The 19,836-nt window shown below is 40.0% G+C and overlaps 1 protein-coding gene across 1 annotated transcript in view; it reads right to left on the reverse strand.

Annotated features, from left to right (window-relative positions):
* The window catches only part of EGLN1 (egl-9 family hypoxia inducible factor 1), a 38,198-nt gene that overhangs the window by 6,041 nt on the left and 12,321 nt on the right, over positions 1 to 19,836 (reverse strand). The window contains exons 2-3 of the mRNA XM_071549545.1: positions 2,421 to 2,540; positions 303 to 439 (exon numbers count right to left, since the gene is read on the reverse strand). Of these exons, the coding sequence (XP_071405646.1) occupies positions 303 to 439; positions 2,421 to 2,540 (257 nt within the window). The remainder of the gene's footprint in view (positions 1 to 302; positions 440 to 2,420; positions 2,541 to 19,836) is intronic.

A 19,836-nucleotide genomic window follows, 5' to 3' on the forward strand; every position in this document is an offset into this window, starting at 1 on the left:
ACTAAGTTGGTGCCTGCTTATAGCCCTGTGTGCTCCTACTCAATTTGGCCAAGCGCTTGCTCAGCAACTTCTGGTGTTTCCAGTCCTCCCACCTATTCACCTAAGAGGATGTTTTCTCCAAAATAAGAGATGATGCGTCAGTCCAAACTCAGTAGCACAGCGGAAGCCTAATCATCCAACCCGCAACAAAAACCCAACTTTTTTGTCAGGTCATAATTTCACAGCATCACCCATTTCTCATTAGGAACCACTCATTTCTTGATAAAACAGCCATCATACAGCAAAGAGTCCACTAGTCCTACCTTGTAGCAAAGGCTGGCTGTACTTCATGAGGGTTGCGGCGGTCAGACCAGAAGAATAGCAGTCTATCAAATTTGGGTTCAATGTCAGCGAATTGGGCTTTACCTTCTGGAAATATCCGAAGGATGCCTCCACTTACCTACAAATTAAATATTTTAAAGCAATGCTTAAGAACAATGTCTTGTATTTAAAAGTACCAAGTATCACATTTGGAAATATTTCAGACACTTAGAACTGAAAAAAAAAAGCCTTTATCAGGTGCTACAGACATTATGAATCTATGGGGTTTTCTGTCAATGCATTTCATTTAACAAATTTTTTTGCATATTTTTCATTGAGTAATTTCAGAATGCTTGCAAACATTAAACCTCCATTCATGTTTAAGTAAAAGCTGGGGGTTTACATTGGGGTTTATAGCTGTATTACCTACTTGCAAGAAAATGGACAAGAGTGACTGATATTAAACAGGTGGTTAAAAAGACTCCAATATAGATGAGCAAAACATTGTATTTTACAACTGAGTTTCACTTTTCCCCATTAAAGAGATTATTTCATTTAATAGCAGCACAAGTTTATGTAATGCTTCTGTAATTAAAACAAGGAAAGAGTAGGAAACTTCAAACTAAAGCCTGAATCCTTCTGACTCATGATCAATTTAGATCTCTTCCAGGTTTTGAAAACAGTTGGACCTATCTATGTATGTGTAGAAACTAGCACAAGTAGTGGATTTAAATATTTAAGTCATGTTAACATTTTCTTACTGATGGTATTGATGTTACTAAATCTAACTACAGATGGCCACTATAGGCCTTCATGTCACAAAAGTCAACAGTGCAAGTACTAACAAAGCAAATTGATTGAAATGACTGCTTTTTAATTGTGATCTAAATCAGTGAACAAGTGACAATTTAGATACGGTTGTTCTCCTAAAGAAAGTTTGAGCTTCTTTCTTCAATAAACAATATACTTGGTAGTACATTAATTTGAAATTTAAAATAGATTTTGCAGGAAATTAAATACCTTTATTCATAAATTAAATATCCAACTAGTAAATTTTTCATAGTTATTGTGAAAATGCAATTTGCTTGATTTCTGCACTCTGGTATGTATTTATTTTTTTCCAGAAGAGAAACCATTAATCAATTAAAAATTCCCCAAAGCTGCATTTTAAGATGCTCCATACAATCAGTGCACTTACAGGCAAAGACACTACCATTGCAAAAAAAGGCTGGTAGTTTATTTTCTAATTGCAGGATCCCATTTGACACGTCAAAGAGCACATCAGAAACAGAAAGCCCCAAGTGCATTCATTTGACTCAACTCTCTGATCTTACCAGTTTCATGCAAGTATGTTATGAGGGGAAAAAAAAAAGAAAAATAAAACCTCTCAGCTGCAGCCTGTGTTATCCATATCTGGTGCACACAACTCACAGAAACTGACTGCTTTAATGTGCTCTTCCACATGCTACTTCCTAAGTATGACAGATGTATCAGTAGTTCTATCCTATTTTTCCCCACACACAGTGAGAATAAACTTCTCCACAGTTAATGGTACAGTTAAAGCTGTCCCTGCATTATTCTTTCATGCTTTCAATACAGCCACTTAGCTACATCCATTTTTACAATCTACCTAGTCTGACTGCATCCCTAGGAAAATCCTTATTAAAAATTTACTTTATCACAATCAGTCGTACTAAAGTCTTAGACTACTTGAATTGTGCTTATTATTAAGTCTGTTCTACATTCTGTAACTACAATAATACAAAGCCTTGTGCTCCTTTGAACTATGCTGATGCAGCAATGACCATAAGCTTGACTTACCTGAAAAGACTCTCAAGCTACAGCATCTCTCTCTTTATAAGCACATTCAATTAAGCAATCTAGTTGTACAAACAGTAAACTCAAGATTCAACAGGAATAAGGACAAATAAACTAAAGCAAATTTCATAAATTCCTTATTTACTCTGTGTACAGGAGAGAGGACAAAGGATACCCAGAGCTAACATAATGTCAAGAACACAACTAAAGCCCATGAACAAATACTCCTGCAGCAAAGGTGCACTAGGCAGGTATATCTAAAAACAAAACAAAAAATTGTTTAGAAAGAAATTATTGCATACCTTGGCATCCCAGTCCTTATTAAGATAATATATACATGTAACACATCTTCCATCTCCATTTGGATTATCAACATGGCGCACGTATCCTGTTCCATTGCCTGGATAACAAGCCACCATAGCCTGGAGTCAAAAGAAACAAAAACAACACTTAATTTTATCTGTGTGTGTGTGTGAAAAGTCTATTTTATCTATATTAATTCTTAACTAATTAATACAGAAGCAACAGAAAAATTAAACTAGAAATGCTGGGCTAAGAATTTTTTTTAGTTGTGTTTTCTTTCTAATTAAAAACTGGTTTTGAACGCAGATGTCAACAACAAAGGAATGAAAGACACTGAGAGCAACAATTAAGGCATGGAATTAAGGTGGGGCTACTCCCATGTTGTGACTAATCCTTCAGAGTTCCCTCCCTTGAATGAAATAGAAGAGAGGAAACATGTCTTGTATATAATTAAGTAGCACATGCTTCTCCTTGTGATAAGAAGTTTTCCAGACTCAAGTTCAGAGACAGCTGATCTTTTTATCACTTTTTTCCCCATGTTTCCAATTCAAATAATTTCTCCTCAAAAAATGTTGTCAAATCTTATTTTTGGGAGACTTTTAGACAAGACCAATATTTGATCACTCCTAGTGCATTCTTGGGTTTGTGTTTTGTCCTGTACTTAGGAGGTCTTTGAACCTTTGTTGAAACAAGTCTACATGTACAACAAAAACATCCTTTTTAGTCAAGAAGTGAGAAATTGAAAACAGACACTGAACAGTAATCTGCAATAACCTTCTGACATCAAACGATGCCCAGTGCAGTAGTGTATTAAACATCCCATGCTGCACTTAGCTCAGCTGACTTGAAAGACCCCTGCAAGATGGTTTGAGTCTTCAGACATGCAGATGTGTGTGTGAAACCAACTGGCCCTTGTAAACAGACAGCCTGATTAGCCATCAGAGCACATCGCTGGTTCCCTGTACAGCACACCCATCACTCCACCTTTACCCATTTGCTGGGAACAGCAATGATTTTGAGAGAGAACAGAACTAAATTTTCCAGATCAAGGCACCCACTGCCACCACAGTACTCAATGTCTCCAGTGACAATACACTACCTGCAAGTAATCATAATATGAATTTAAAGGAAAGGAAAAAAACCCCACCAAAATGCGGGAGTGGGGGGGAGAGGGAAAGTTTGTTTCTACCAACATGGCTAACCTCAAAAAAAACCCAAACAAGCAAACCTAAAAACATTTTAAATGCAACATTCCTGTCTAGATTTAACTTGGTTAAGACAGAATTCTAAGTCAGACCTCTGCACTGCAAACTCAAGCTCTTTCACCTCTCAGGTAAAATATAAAAAATATTTTTCCAATAAAGTGTTAACTATGAAAACATAACCAATCATACTGAAGTATTTCAAATCAACTGTTTCAGTGCAGTTTTTTCTTTATACTGATAATTTTAACTTCCCCTTTCCACAATTTGCATTACTTGCAAATGTTGAGGAATATCATAGAATCACAGAATCGACTGGGTTGGAAAAGAACTCTGAGATCATCAAGTCCAACCCTTGGTCCAACTCCAGTCCATTTACCAGATCATGGCACTCAGTGCCATGTCCAATCTCAGTTTAAAAACCTCCATGGATGGTGAACCCACCACCTCTCTGGGCAGGCCATTCCAATGCCTGATTACTGTCTCTGCAGAGAATTTTTTGTGATATCCAACTTAAATTTCCCCTGTCAGAGCTTGAGCCTGTGCCCCCTTGTCCTATTGCTGAGTTCCTGGGAGAAGAGACCAACCCCCACCTGGCTAGAACTTCCCTTCAGGTAGTTCTAGACAGTGATGAGGTCACCTCTGAGCCTCCTCTTCTCCAGGCTAAACAACCCCAGCTCCTTCAGCCTCTCCCCATAGGGCTTGTGCTCCAGTCCCTTCACCAGCCTTGTTGCTCTTCTCTGGACCCGCTCCAGCCCTTCAATATCTTTCCTGAACTGAGGGGCCCAGAACTGAACACAGTACTCAAGGTGTGGCCTCACCAGTGCAGAGTACAGGGGAAGGATCACTGCCCTGGTCCTGCTGGCCACGCTATTCTTGCTACAGCACAGGACCCCATTGGCCTTCTTGGCCACCTGGGCACACTGTTGGCTCACGTTGAGCTTCCTGTATATAGGTGCATGTAGCTTGGTAAACTCCGCTTTGAGGAGGCTAAAAAATAGCTTAAAGAACTTGCAGTTCAATCAGTAAAATATTCGCATATCACACAGAAGGAGAATGGATTTTATTATAGCAGCAACCATTTTAAAATTTTTATTTCCATATATACTGTACTAATGGAAACAGTAGGTTTTGGTAGTTCTGTCTACGCAGAAATGAGCACATAGTATTTGCCAAGTTGTAACACCCTGGTTACAAAGAAAACTAAAAATTAAGCCCAACTTCATTTACATCAGTTGGAAGTGACTACACTGTATGAAAAGTACAAAAAATTACAAAATTCAAATATACTTCTAATTTTGAGACTAGGCACTTCAGCTTCTCAATCTCTTTACTGCAATGACAATGAAGTCACCATTATAAGGTTCATGTTATGAAAATCTATTACCCATACCAAGAATATGATCTAGAAGCTGGCAAAGTCATGACTTAGCAGTTTTGCTACAGGAAGATAAATCCACAAAAATCAAAACAGTGAGTTAGAGATACCAATGTAATAAAGGCTCTGTAATTTCCTTTCTTAGGGAGAAAAAAGGAACGAAACAAAAGCAAAGCTGGGCTGGAAGAGGAAGATATTTGGTTTCCACTGAAAGCAAACACTCTTGAAAGAAGTCCCATGAACCACATAAATCTTACCAAGCTCTCACAGAGCATAAACAGTGCTGAAAGCAGAGCCAGATCCAATCCTGTAACAGCATTCCTACTAACGGGAAAGTTTCAGTTCAGGGGATTTACTGAGACGTATCATGCAAATGAAACCCTGACATTAACTGTTGCTCAATACCTGTGTGAAACAGCAACTAAAACTTAGAATGAGGAAAACTTTGAGACCAAGTAGCTACGGCAATGTCAATTCTCGCTGAAATCACAAGGATTTTGACAATGATATGAAAATGTCTTCAGGCACATAAAACACCTAAATATATGTCACTGAGTTAAATAACCTACTGCTGAAATTTTAGGACAGTTCTCAAGTCTCTTTGGCCAATACAGATTTTTTTTTTCAGAGGCACTTGGTTGCTGGTCTGCTCCTCAAAAAGATGATTTGCAGTTAGAGAAACATAAATTTGCATCCTATTGCTATAATGTTCTTCATGAAGTCGTGAAATGGGCACTTGTTCTTTGCTGAAGGGAAGGCAATAAAAGAATATAAAACACCAACATTGGTGAAGAAAAAGAGGACCACAAGTGCTTTTTTCTGGGGAAGCACCAATTGCCACCAACTTCACATAAAGAGCAGCTTATTCAATGTTAGAAGCATTCCATACAATTATTTGAGTCTAAAATATTTTTATTGTTTAATAAGAGCCCTTTTTACTTTAAAGTCTGAAATTTCTGCTATCATCAGCTGCAAGAGACAAGAAACAGTTTTGCTGCGATTACTTATCTAATACATATTTGTTATAACAGCAGGAATGACTCAGCCCTTAGCAGCAAATTGGAAAGCAAATTCAGGACTGGGTGGGTGGAGCATAACATACATTGCCCGTTAGTTGACAATTCCTTCTCCCCAATTAACCTGTGATAAGAAAAGGTACAAAATGTAACAATTTATCGGTCATGGGAAATATATTGCTTTATGCAACAATATAAACAAAGTTCATGTCAAACTGTAATGCACTGCAAGATTACCCACATGGAAAGGACAAAGAAGTGATCCACATAAATAATAAAGCTACATGCTTTCATTGTTGCTAAAACATTTTACAGTATAAATAAGCAATAAAATGTACGTCAAGCAGAGAAAAAAAAATTGCCTATTTGGCTTTCCTTTTTTTTCCCCAAACACCATTAATGGCTGCCAATAGAGCCAGGCATTTGAGACCAGAGTCTCCAAGACTTTAATATTTTAGGCAATTTAACAATAAAGCTGCTAACTCTCCAAAACACAGCGCTGCCCACCTCATCAGTTCCCTCACCAAAGTAATCAATAAATTCAACTCGATGTATTACTTGCATTTTCTTAACAGAGAATTAGATCTCCTTTTTTGTGCTTCTTGCACTAAGTAAACTTAATTTCTGCAATACATTAAAGTCACATGCTGGATTTGTTTACCCACAGGGTTCCTTTGCAAACGCTTTTAATATTAACCTTCTTTAACCCCAGAGCGTTCCGTTTTAGGCTGAGCACTCCTGTTGAGCACATGAGCAGTGTCCTAAGATACCCTCTGGAATTCATGAGTAATCAAGAAAGCATGAAAGTGATATCTTCCAACTTGTGCCTATCAAATCCGAAGTACTCACATGTTAAAAAGGCTGCTGATGGCTCATTCACATAGAGATGTTCTTCTCACATGTTTCAACACTGAAAAATTAGGCCATCAACCCAAAGCAGCAACACTGTTAACAGAAGAACTGAGGGAAACCACAGACTTTTTTTGCTAAGCATCGGCAACGTTAGTGTGACAGCCATTGCTCTGATAACTTGAATACACAAAGGTAACATCAGGGGGAATAAAACCATAATCAATACAGTTTTCTTCACTATGTATGTATGGCCAGACTTCACAAATGCAGATTTGGGCAGGGCTCTCCCCACGTGGGTGTGCCCTTCCAGCCTGCACAGTGGATTTTTTAGGTGAGGCACAGCGTGTGCAGAACTGGCCCCACCGTTTAAGTCCTGAGGTCCATCTGACACGACCGAGGGAGCTTGGACAGTGACAGTGAAGTCCTCGGGACTGTCACAGCACTCGGTACTAACCGGGGCTGACCCTGCTGAGCATTCGAGATGTGACGGGATGGGATGGCAGAGAGGCATTGAACTGCCAGGGGACGGTCCCCACTGAGACTGGAACTCAGGTCCTTGGGATTCAGAGTCCAAAGTGCTCTCCATTACACCACGGGACCGCCCTTCACTATGTAAAGATGCACCAGCTAAGACAACAACCCTGGGAGTTACAGCACACCAGTGCAGCTGAAACCATGACTTCATCTGGGACTAGCTTCAACCTCTGCTCACAGACAAGTATGACAGTCTCACTCATCTATAAAAAGACTTGCAGGTAAACAAATTAAGGGTTTTTTCCTCTATCCTCTCCATTCCTCTCACAGCTGGATACCTGCAATTTAAGTTTCATTCCTTAAAAATCATGAAAGCAGTAACAGCAAACGTTTAGGGAAATTGAGGAAAATAACATGAGAATGTAAAATTTCTTAAGAGGGGAAAACCCACCCCAAACATGTAGCAGAGAGGACATGTGTTCTGTCATATTGACTTATTAACGTAAAATAACTTTATTGTTTAGCTCAGAGTAAAGAAAGCTGCATCAGTCAAGGAGATGTCACTTTTGCTGTTTTGCTGAAGGAACCGCAAATCTCAGTGAGCAAAACAAGATGTTTAAATGCAAGACCGATGACTTCCTACCAAAATTTATCAGATGTGCTCACAAAGACTTCACTGGAAATGCTTGGCATGAGTCACCTGACAGATTATTCTAAGAAAAAACTGACACACACCACTGGAATGAAGAACCAAAGAAAAATAAATTAAAATAAAAAATCTGACCCATCCCTGCTTTGTCCATCTATGGTGTTATTTCTAGTTTAAAAATTTGTTCATCCATGACAAACAGTCCTGAAGAAATAAATTTCAGTTTAAGCACACAACAGGCTATGATTTTTCAGAAGTTGAACAAAGTAAGTCAAATTGAAGGAACAAAAAACTGGTTTAGCAGCATCTTGTGTGAGAAGCATCAAGATCACTGAGTTAAAACATGCTAATGTGGTACAGCTTGGCTTGGAGTCATAACTCCTCTGCAAACTCTTCACAAGCATAGACAGAAACTTGCAACAGAACAAAAATATCAACAGGGAGAAACTCCTGTCAGTGTTACCCAAAACAGAAGAATCTAAAGGAGGTAAAATAAACTCTTTGGGACACAGTTAATTCCAGTATTTCCATACTAACTTTCACCTGAGTAAAACCTCATGATGCTATGCTGTCCTCCATGATTTAATAAGCAAGGCTGAAGAATCAAGTTTTGACACAAGTCAACAATGTGAAACTAGAGAGGCTGGAGAGAAATATCAACCCCTGCAAAGATTCCTCATTAAAAATTCACGCTTTGCAGTCATCATCAACTGGACAATCTGCAACAGGAAAGCAAACTACTACTTAGCAGTTTAAAAATTAAGCAAGGCAGCAGCTCACACAACCCCAGGAGAGGACAGGAGTCTCTAGGTGAGTTAGAAACTAACATAAAGAAGAGACTGACATGTTGCAGCAGCTCTGAGGCATTGCTCTTTAAGCCCTGTCTCCTAATACTGAGGTACCACCACAGCCATTCCAGACGCCCATTAGAAAAGGAGTTATGAGCCATTATTTTCCCTTGCATTTTTCTCTGGTAAACACCTAGCTGCAGATTGAAGGGAAAAAAAAACACAAAGACCAAAACACAAACCACCAAAAACCCAATAAACCCTGACTGCATCACCCCCCAGCTATTTGGGTCATCTTATGGCAAGCACTGAGTAAGCTGCTCTTCCAGGGAAAGACAACTGAGGGCAAGAATGACAAACACAGGTCACCTTCTACTGCAGCTTTTAGCAAAAAGTTATAAAGCTTGGCAAAGGGAGGCCAAACTGAACTGAGAGATGAAAAATGAACTCAGATAGGAAGGGAGAGAGGAAAACTTTGAGAGCTGACATAGCTGCTTACACTATTAATAGAATCAGCACAGAGTTATGTACATGGGTTACATCTTCTATGACCTTCTAGGGAGTTCAGAAACTAATAGTAACCCAAACTACCTCCCTCCTTTCCAGGCTCTTCAATGCAATGGCCAACACAAGATTTCTGCTTGCTTTGGACAGAAACATTCCATAAGCACACAAAATCAAGTAACACACCACACTATCAGAAGTTTGGCACAACGTACTACACTGCTTATTTCTAATTTGCCAATCAGATGCTGCTTTCTCAGACTGAATTTCAGAAAAAGGCTGTCCAATGCAGCAGTTTAGCAGCAAGCTCTTCAACTTCTCTTCAAGTTACTGCTTTACTCCTGTCTTCAATTCTTACACGGCATTTCCCTGTTCCCAGCATTCACTTCAAATACCCTACTAAACTGACACAAGTCAGAAGGCAGCAGCAACTTTCATGCTTGTTCAGTGTCCACATTCAGTCCAGCTCTGTAGGGCCAGAAGATCCACAGGAGGTTTGGATCCAAGCACCTTGAGGGTAACCATGGTGCCACTCAGCAAACCAGTGCAGGTATTTTTCACTGTAGCAACATGAAGTTCAGTACTCCCCCTTTACCATTCAATTCTAATTGTGCTCAGCAGTGGGATCACACAAAGTTGACTTCTAAATACCACTCCTTTAATCCATGCATGCACACGGGCTCCAAGAAATGCTCTTGAGCTCTTATCATAGAATCATAGAATCAATTGGGTTGGAAAAGACCTCCAAGATCATCAAGTCCAACCCTTGGTCCAACTCCAGCCCATTTACCAGATCATGGCACTCAGTGCCACGTCCATTCTCAGTTTAGAAACTTCCAGGGACGGTGAATCCACCCCCTCTCTGGGCAGGCCATTCCAATACCTGATTACTCTCTCTGGAAAGAATTTTTTCCTGATCTCCAACTTAAATTTCCCCTGTCAGAGCTTGAGCCCATGCCCCCCTGTCCTATTGCTGAGTGCCTGGGAGAAGAGACCAACCCCCACCTGGCAACTGCAAAAGAAATGTGCATACAAGTCCAGATGATTCATCAGTTCTTACACGTGGCACAGTAAGAAAAAGAAACAAAACTGCAGTTGCTTAAGTCTGATATTCAGGAAATGACTGTGCCCATGGAGTGCTTACACTTTGGTGAATACATCTAACAAATAAAAAATAAAATAGAAGCTCTCATGAAACTACCAAGCAAGAGGCATTAACTTGGGGGAGACAGAGATTCTCAAGGCAGGGACAGAAGGCAGCAAATGCCCTGCTCTCTTCAAGGCTCAGTCAAAGCAGTGAGCCTTGAGGAGAGCTGGGCAATCAAAGAAACCATCTCCAAAGGTGAACCAATAAACAACTGAAACCAGTGCAGACAGACATAACAAGAATATCTAAAACACACTTCCTAACTCGCAGTTGAGGTACTGCAGCTACTAAACTGAGATAAAAATGTTTAAACATTAACGAGGTTTTCTGCTCTCCTGTACCTGAACTCCTAAAGTTTCAAGTCTCAAATCTCCAAAGGCAAAGAGGTGGCTGAGTCAGCTTACAAACTGCAGGGGGGGAAAGTAAAGATTGTATCTTCAGTAGGAGTTAACACACTGGCATTTTCCAGGCTGCTAGGCAAGATAGGTGGGACATGCCCATTCTCCAAATTGTACCAGTTTCATCAAAAGGTGCTGTTTTAAAACCGAATCAGTGAAAGCACTGCAAATACCCCTGCAGTCCTTCAATCTTATGAAAGCCTCGTTTCCATTAACTTAACTGCTTAGCAGAAAAATAAATTAGGAAAATAAAATGGGGTTCAAATCTAAAAGAGTATGGAGGGTTTGCACTAGCACAAATAGGATACTAAAAAAATAAAGTTTATCTAACTTATCTTTGAATATAGACAATGTCTTCAAGCCTAAGCCACCTGCATTCCCTTAAAAAAAAAAGAGCACATCCAAGATATCTCAGTGCTTCAAAACACTAATAGCTCCCCCCCTAAGGTTCAACATAGCACGTTTTGATATCAAATTCTACTGCAAACTTAAAAAAAATAAATCAACAACATTGAACAAAGTAACCCAAGAGAATGCCTCAGATAGACTTAACTGAGGCTTTGCAAAGAAGGCAGATGAAAAGCACTGCCAGCAGGGGCAGAAAGTTCTCTCTTGAAAGCCCAGACAAAACACAACACTCTGCAGCAAGGAGGGGTTTAAAGCACACTTTGATTTGTGTCTGACTAAATATGCCTACATTATTATTAAATAAGTTGGCCAATACATTTCAGACTCAAACAACTGTTGAATAAGGTTAAATACATCTGTAACACTGGCAGGTCTCCATGGCTAACTCCCCATTCCCTCCAAGAGAAGCAGACTCATGACTCACTGTTTTGGCACTGCACAAAAATTTGACAGAGAAGTAAGTCAGTCAACACAGATTTTAAGAGTCTGGTTTTGATTAAACATCAGAAATACTTTGAAATAAATAATACCATTAAGAAAATAAGTACTTTGAAACTTTTTTCCCCAAGATGGAGCAGAACCTTCTGCTTTCAAATGAGACTACTCAGCTTACTGGTTTCATCACTATCCATTCAGAAAGGGGCACAGAGAAGCAACATCTTTAAGAACTAAAAATAACACTAAAGCAAATTACAACAGGGCACTAAAATAGAAGTTAAGTCTCAATCTGCTGCATCACTTAAAATATATTCTGACAGCAGTTTGTGCACACCAGGTTTCCAGACCCCATCACATGACATCAGCAGGCACACTGATGCATGACATGATGAAGCCTGGGTACCTATTTTAAGATTATTACATATGAGCCACGAATTTGCTCAGCCCTGAGAGATCTATTGGATAAACTGAACTTTTAACAATGATTGGACTCTACCTTAAGAGGTCTTTTTCAACCTTAATGAATCTGTGTTATGTTACCTTAAAAATAAAGCATGCGCACTAGCACAAACTTCAAGGCTGGAGACTTAATACCAGGAGAGGCGGGGGAGGAAGAAACACTACAGATTAAGAGTGGGCAAGAGGTGGTTGGTTTTGTTTTTAAACAAAACCTCACTGTATTATCTGTGAAAGTGAATGACTGAGAAATTTGCCAATTAAGGAATATCACTTATCTCCCACCAAAACTACACATACTGAGAAGCCTGGAACTTCTTTTTTACAGAAGACAAGAAATTGTTACCATTTTTCACAATACCAGGAGGGATATTAATTTCTCACTTAAAACTGCAATTTTGTTTCTGCTTCAGGGAGCAAAATAACAATGTAACTAAAATTTAGCTTGCAGGAAAAGTATCTTTATATAAATTTGAATGTTGTGCAACTGCATGCTAACAGGATTGCATGTTTAGCACTAATTATGGTTGGCCAGATACTTGAAAATATTCATGTCCTTAAGTTCCCTACGTTTACTGCATCTACAAGAACATTTACCAAAGCGTCCAAGTCAAGGTCTCAGGCACCACCTCTAGATTTTAACCACAAAAGGATTTACTGCCACAAAGAGTATACTGAGGAAAATTATTTTTTAAACCGTTTTTAAGGATATTTTCAAGGGGATATATATGATTCATCATTGTAGAGTACAAATGTGGGAGTTCAGCAGTAAATTTTGGTGGTGAGAGAAGATTAATCGCGGCACAGCTCGCAGGTGTCACACACAGACAGTTTATTAAATAACTCCATGGAGAGAAAAAGGACATGCAAAGATCAAAACTAAAGCTTCCCTCTAACTTTAAATTACACAATATATATCCCGAATTCCCACCCATAGCTCCCTCCTATAGGCTGAACTACAGTGTCTATAACCTTCATGACAGCTCTTAATTGGATGACAGTTTTGGGCAGATGTTCACTATTGTCATTAGAACTTTATCTCTCCAAACATTCCATTCCCATGGGCAGGATGACCCAAAGCCTTCCTATCTCCTTTGTTTTTGCAAGCTGTTGGTCTTTTTCTCACAGAACTAAACCTGCACCTGCCAGCAGGCCTTAGAACCTGCCTGCAATTCTGAAAACCCTTGTTCTCAACTATCTTTCTCTCCACACATCATGGCCATAGAATTCCAAACTTCACACCATACACTAGAGCATTCACTTCTACTAATAAAGCCCAGACAATTCTTTGAAATTATTAAATAACTATGCACTGAAATTCTAACAGACATTTATTTATAGACACTGACTTAATTTATATTAACACTGCACAGAGGTCTGACTAAAGTCTAAAGCCAAATGGCTACAAACAGCCTGTAATAAGCTTTCAAGCCAGCTACAATTTAATGCAAAAAATGCTGACTCTGCCCATACTACCTTTTCTAGGCTTTCACACAAACCATCTCCATCCAAGCCTTTCTTTACAGTCCCACCATGGCCCTTTAATAGGGCCTCTCTCCCAGCTGGTATAAACAACACTTAGGATTTGGGGTTCTTTATTTTTGTTTAACTAGAACTCTCAGTATATCCAGTTTAAATGCAAGAAGGCATTATACAAATCTGCTGGTATTCCAGCTGTCCCAGGTCCCCACTAGTGCTTGGGGAAAGCCTTAAGAACAGCCGAGGTACCACAGAGCTACAGGCTGACCACAAATGCCAGGAGCAGGACTGGTGATGTTGGCATGCAAGTCAGGAAAGCGATACCCAAGCCCAAGCCTTCCCTGTATGTCCCAGCAGAGCCACCCACGTCACTTCAGGTTAAGGAGCCATTCTGCTGAAGTGAGGAGGCTGTGCTGGCTCAGTGAACTTAAGAAAGATCTGAATGTACCCAACACTGAGTCCAAGCAGCACAAACACCCAAGCAAACTGCCCGTGCTCACCTGGCTGATACAAAAGCCCCACTCTTCCTTCTTAAACACCAATTCAGCTGACCCTACAGCAAGTGTTCACTCAAGGCAGCAACAAGGCCAACTCCAGGTTAGTGGGACCTCCTGCAGAGCTCCCTGGTGCTGCTTCAACAGGCTTTTCCCCAGTCTCCCCCACATTGATCACAACCATTTATGCCCCAAGAGACGAGCAATGCCTATGGGGTTTTTGACTTTTGATTTTTTCCATTTTTTATAGATTTTAGAAGTACTTGTAACTGTAGTCAAATGTAGATTTAGTGTGCTAATATTTCTAGCAGCTTAAGTTCAATGTTTATACATGTCAACCTATGCCACATATCAGTAGCTCAAATTCTTTTAGTTATTTAGTCTTGTTTAGACTCTCTTCAAGGTAAAGAGCTGAAGACTATCAGAAAGGCCTGCAGAATGAGACAAACACAGCGCAGAGTGACCCAGAAATCAGAACATTGGAAGAACTCCGGGAGCCCGAGGAAGAGGAGGACTGATGAAGAGGAGGTCTCACCGACCCCAGACTCAAATCCTGAGAGGGTGAAACAGGAGTGGGATCAGGGGCAGGACGGGGCTGGTCCGAGAGATGTGTAAAGTAATGATTGGGTGGATCACATTATAAAAGCCATAGAAACCAGTGTTTGGGACGTGCATGTTATCAAGTATTCCTGTAGGTCCCAGGCCTGATATTAAAGGACTTTCGCTTTTTATCTTATCCTACACTAACTTGGCTCAGAGTCCTGTTTTGTTGAGGTCTCTCATGGCATCACCAGCATGATGGAAAAACACATCACTCTCTTGCCTTTGGGAAAAATAAAATATGATGCAATATAAATTGGCTAAAATGGACCTACCTGTTATGTTCCAAGTTTGTTTATACTTGGCATTAGGAAACTGCTATAAGAAAATGAATCCAGTAAAAAACGGTACTTATTTTCCTTTTTGTCACTATTTCAGTAACAAAAACAGTATTTAATATATTAATCAAAAAAGTCATCCTTCCTAAAAGGCAAGTTAGGCTTCTCCACAAATCAGCCCTTTCCTGTGAACAGCAACTAAAAAGCCTGTTAAGGCTGACAAGGCTCCTGTCAATCAACATGGTAATGACTGTCTATAACTCATCAAGTATTGTGGTTAGAATTCAGATGCTAACCTCAAACTCTGAATTTCCCACTTTAAAAATCCAAAGCTGGAACCCAAATTCCACAAAGTGATGATGTAAGCAGAAAAGCCTGACAAGAATGAGAAAGCCTCTCTGAAACAACTAGTCACTGAGATTTTTTTCCCCTCTTTGAAGGCATTCAGAAGAGCACACAGAGAGAAGAGAAAGTTAGAAATCACAACATCAGCTGTGTGCAGCCAGCACTTACATATTCTTAAACCTTCTTAAAAGCACTGCATTGGATAAAAAAGGGAAGCACACTGTTCCACACCCCACCTAGAAATAATGGATTTCAAGACAGGATGTGCACACCTCATACTTTTGTGTTTCTGCAGAAAAGTTTATCTGTATGTCCCTAAAAATCCAATCAGCAGGAATTTTTCTGGTAAACCAAAGGACAGTTAGGGCTGTGCAATCTACTGTACTTACTGGGGAGCGACTGCAGGGATTAACAATAGTAGCCTAGATCAGAGGTGTCACGTCAGACCAAGAGGACTATTCCACAGGACATATTTATGCAACCGAGATGCAAGATCTGCAGAGCTTAAGTAAAGACTGTTCCCAGCTTAATGTTGTGTTAATTAAAAACCAAACAAACAAATAAACAAAAAAACACAGGAAAAAAAAGAAAAAAACATAATTGATGACGAAGTGTTTAACTCAGTCTGCAAATACCTGCAAACAACATAAGGATATGAACTCATCAACACCTCAAGCAACAGCAGTGGAATGCCTGATGGACCTGCAATGCACAGTGAAACAAAAGGAGGATGGAGAGAAGCAGAGACCAGAAGGAAAAGCAACACTGACAGAAGTCTGCATGACTGGAAGGGGAAAAATAATGCTGAGTATCACAAGAACTAATGAACAAGTGGAACAGTAATCAATCCTAAAAACCCTAGATTCCAGATTTCTGTGCAAGAAATCAACCTCCCCATCAAGTCAGCAGGCAATCACTTCAGATTTCAGGACAGGCAGAAACAAGTCTTCCAAGCAGAGACCATATTTTAAAATGAAATTTCTCCATAATTACTGAGAACAAACAACATGTCTTCTAAAACATCGATCTAGTACTGCACAATATCAGTGGATAGCAGTTTCTAAATAGGAGACTTCATTTCAAGAAATTATCTGTTGACAGCCAGCTGATATACTAATTTCTCTCACACACAGCAGATGGCCCTGAGACACTACAGATCCCAAAACTCATTTTGTTTCCTAAGTCACAGCTGCTCCGATAGAGGCAACCAAAGAAGAGGCAAGGCTATTCTGAACCAAGAAAAAGGCTGCAGGGAAGAATAGGAAGATATCAGAAAAAAATTGTTTCCAGAAAGAGTAATCAGGTATTGGAATGGCCTGCCCAGAGAGGTGGTGGATTCACCATCCCTGGAGGTTTTTAAACTGAGATTGGATGTGGCACTGAGTGCCATGATCTGGTAAACGGTCTGGAGTGGACCAAGGGTTGGACTTCATGATGTCGGAGATCTTTTCCAACCCAATCAATTCTGTGATTCCGTGATTTTTTAAGAGGCGAAATGGACAGTGGATGCACTTGCCAACCATGCGCTGTGGTAATGAAGGGAGTAAGTTCCATAGCACAGGTTTTAATTGTGATTGCCCTGCTCCTAACCCCGCGAAATCAAGCTGCAAGCACTAATGACTGAGACACCCCACAAGGCCTCAACTGTAATTTCTTTTGTGTGCCTTCCAGCCCCTTAATGAACCACACCACAAAACATGCTGGACATCGGGGGGTACTCTCAGCACACAGAACTGAGGCCGAAGCCAACAAAAAAGCCGCCGCTCCATGCACAGCACTGCAGTACCATGCTCATGCCCACCTGCTGCGTGCAGGAGGCTGCTAACATCATCTGTCTCCCAAATAAAGTGTTCACATGGAACAGCCTTGCAACAAGCCTGAATGGCAGCTCTGCCCTCAAGCCCATCTATCGACTTTACCCCTCACTTAGCACACACATAAATCAGTAAAAAGACCAATATATTTTACCCCCAGGATCAATATAAGCAATGCTATATACAGCTACCATGAAAACAACCAGAAGTTACTCCAGAAAAGAAGAATCTACTTCCTCTGTAAAGGCAAACTTAATTAAAGGTTCCCAAGCCAAGATAACCCTTCCTTGAAAATGAAGGCTAGATAAGGAAAAAACATTTAAGAGACTTTTCATAGAAAAACATCTCAAAGGGACTCAATTTTCTCATTGCTGGCCAATTCTGTTCTCCACTGGGCCCCTGAAAAATTCCATCACTCCTTCTAGAAAGCTGTTCCCAAAAGCAGGGGTAGGCTGAAGGCAGGGGGGAAAAGGCACTGGAATTTTCAGTCTTCAAAGGCCTGTTTTCTCTGGGGTTTTAATATGGAGCTATTACAAGCTGAACTGTTGAAGCTGAAATCTCAGGGGTGAGGAATGATCACTTAATAGCAGCTTTGTCTTTCAATGGGTGTGTTCCTTCAAAGTAGCAGGATGTGAGTGTAAAGGGTAAAACACACAGTAAAAAGAAGAAATCTGCAAAATTCTAGTTGCTATATGAGAAGACTAAACTGAAAATAAAGCTAGTTGATAGTACCTTCATCTACATTTCTTGTCTTGCAGTGGCAGACTATTTTCCATGTTTACAAGGCTCTCTATAAAGCCATAGGACTAAACAGGTAAAAATAATATGTTTATCTTATTACCTCTTACAATTTAATTTTGGCATAGCCTTGGCTCATGAGAAAGACCACTCCCATTTTCTATTTTCACTAAGGAAAATGACAAAGTCAGAACTCCAGTATAGGAACTCCTGTGTTGTTCTTGAGTCCGTGCCAGGTGTAAGGAGGCCTTCGGGAGCCACTACATGTCATTTTCTCCAAGTTATAATGGAGATTTAATAAAATTTTGCTCAAGGCATTAATGTTAATGCAAACATTAGACATTTTTAAGTACAAAGCACTTCAAGCAGGGACCTTACTTCCAAGACATTTCAAAGTAAAGAACCAGGCAAAGCACAGAGCACTAAAATGGTAAATTGCAATTGCAATTTCACTACAGCAAACCAACCTCCTTTCAGTGAAAAACGAGGAGCTACCAGCAGGATCCCCACATCTGTACTTTTCATATGTGATCTGTGAAAAGGAGTTGAGCAGCAGAGTGACAACATTACATGCAGTAAAATGCTGCATAGCCCATCCTAGTCCTGGCTGCAGAAAGATACATAGAATGGTGTAAAATGATACCACATGCTTGGACAACAAAATAGCAGGTGAAATTCAGGAAAGAGTAAGTGCAAAGGCATACCCTCTGGGGAAAAGAAAAAGCTTCCTTATGCAGTGATGTCTTCCAAAATGGATAACATCACTTTAGAAAAAAATGTAGTAAATATAGGCTGTTTTCCTAAGAACATCACCTCAGAGCAGCAGAGGAGGCAACTACAGTGTCATATCACTAAACAAGGAAAGGTGGCACAGAATATACCACCATGCCAGCACACAAACACGTGATATACTCGTACATTAAAAACTGTGCTTCTGCTTGCCTTATGTTAGTAGCAGAAAAGTTGCACAGAAGGGCAGCAGGAATGACTAGAAGCATGGAACAGTATCCACTGGATAAACACTAAAAACACTGTAGTTCTTCAGTTTAGGAGGGAACTGAAAAAATGCATGGAAGCAAACACCAGACTTTTTTAAAAAACATTACAAGTAAAACTACTGGGAAATGAGTTTTCACAATACAGAGTCCAGGAGACACTGAAATCACCATCAGTAGGTTTCAAACAAAAGGAAGTTCCTTTTCCACCTAATCAAACTGCAGGACTCGCTGTTACAGGATGTTGCAGAGGCCAGAAGTACAAATGGCTTTTAAAACAAGATTACATAAATTAATGGCAAATATGTCCATCTATCTGCATGTATTATGAACAGTGGTCTAGATGCAAGCTCTGGCTCAGAGCTCGTGAACTAACAGAGATGGATGGTGTATGGAGGCAAGAGCATCAGTTTATATACACCTTGAAGCTTTATGTACACACCAATTACTGAGTATTTACAATAAATACATAATGGTATGAACACACATGACCAATACTTGTATGAAATGGAGACACCTCATAGGGAAGAACTCCCACAGAGCAAACATGAGAAGGCAACTTGTTAGAATCTGAAACTAATTAGCCAGAGTGCAAAAAGTGAGTAGAGTGGGTCTTTGAGCAGAGTGGGTCCTCAGCGTTTGAACAGTAACAACAACTGGTTTTAATTTTATTTTTTTTTACAGTAAGACTGAATAGTCCTCAAAACCACATAGCTTTAACCTACAATTCAGGGATGCTCTAGCATGTAGTTCATACAGAAGGTCACTTCAGACGAGCACAACTCCATCTGGCTTCAATTCACAACTCGATACATGGCACAGATGATCAAACTGGCATCTCCCGAGAAACACGTGGCTCTTATCTTCTGAGCACAGCCCCTGCAGAGGACAGACCATTGACAGGGTGCCTGCAGCTGCTGAGTATCTGGTAGAGAACAGCAACTGAGGCAAGCCTAGTCCTC

This window comes from Pithys albifrons, chromosome 2, assembly GCF_047495875.1.
Source record: "Pithys albifrons albifrons isolate INPA30051 chromosome 2, PitAlb_v1, whole genome shotgun sequence".
Classification (NCBI taxonomy): domain Eukaryota; kingdom Metazoa; phylum Chordata; class Aves; order Passeriformes; family Thamnophilidae; genus Pithys; species Pithys albifrons.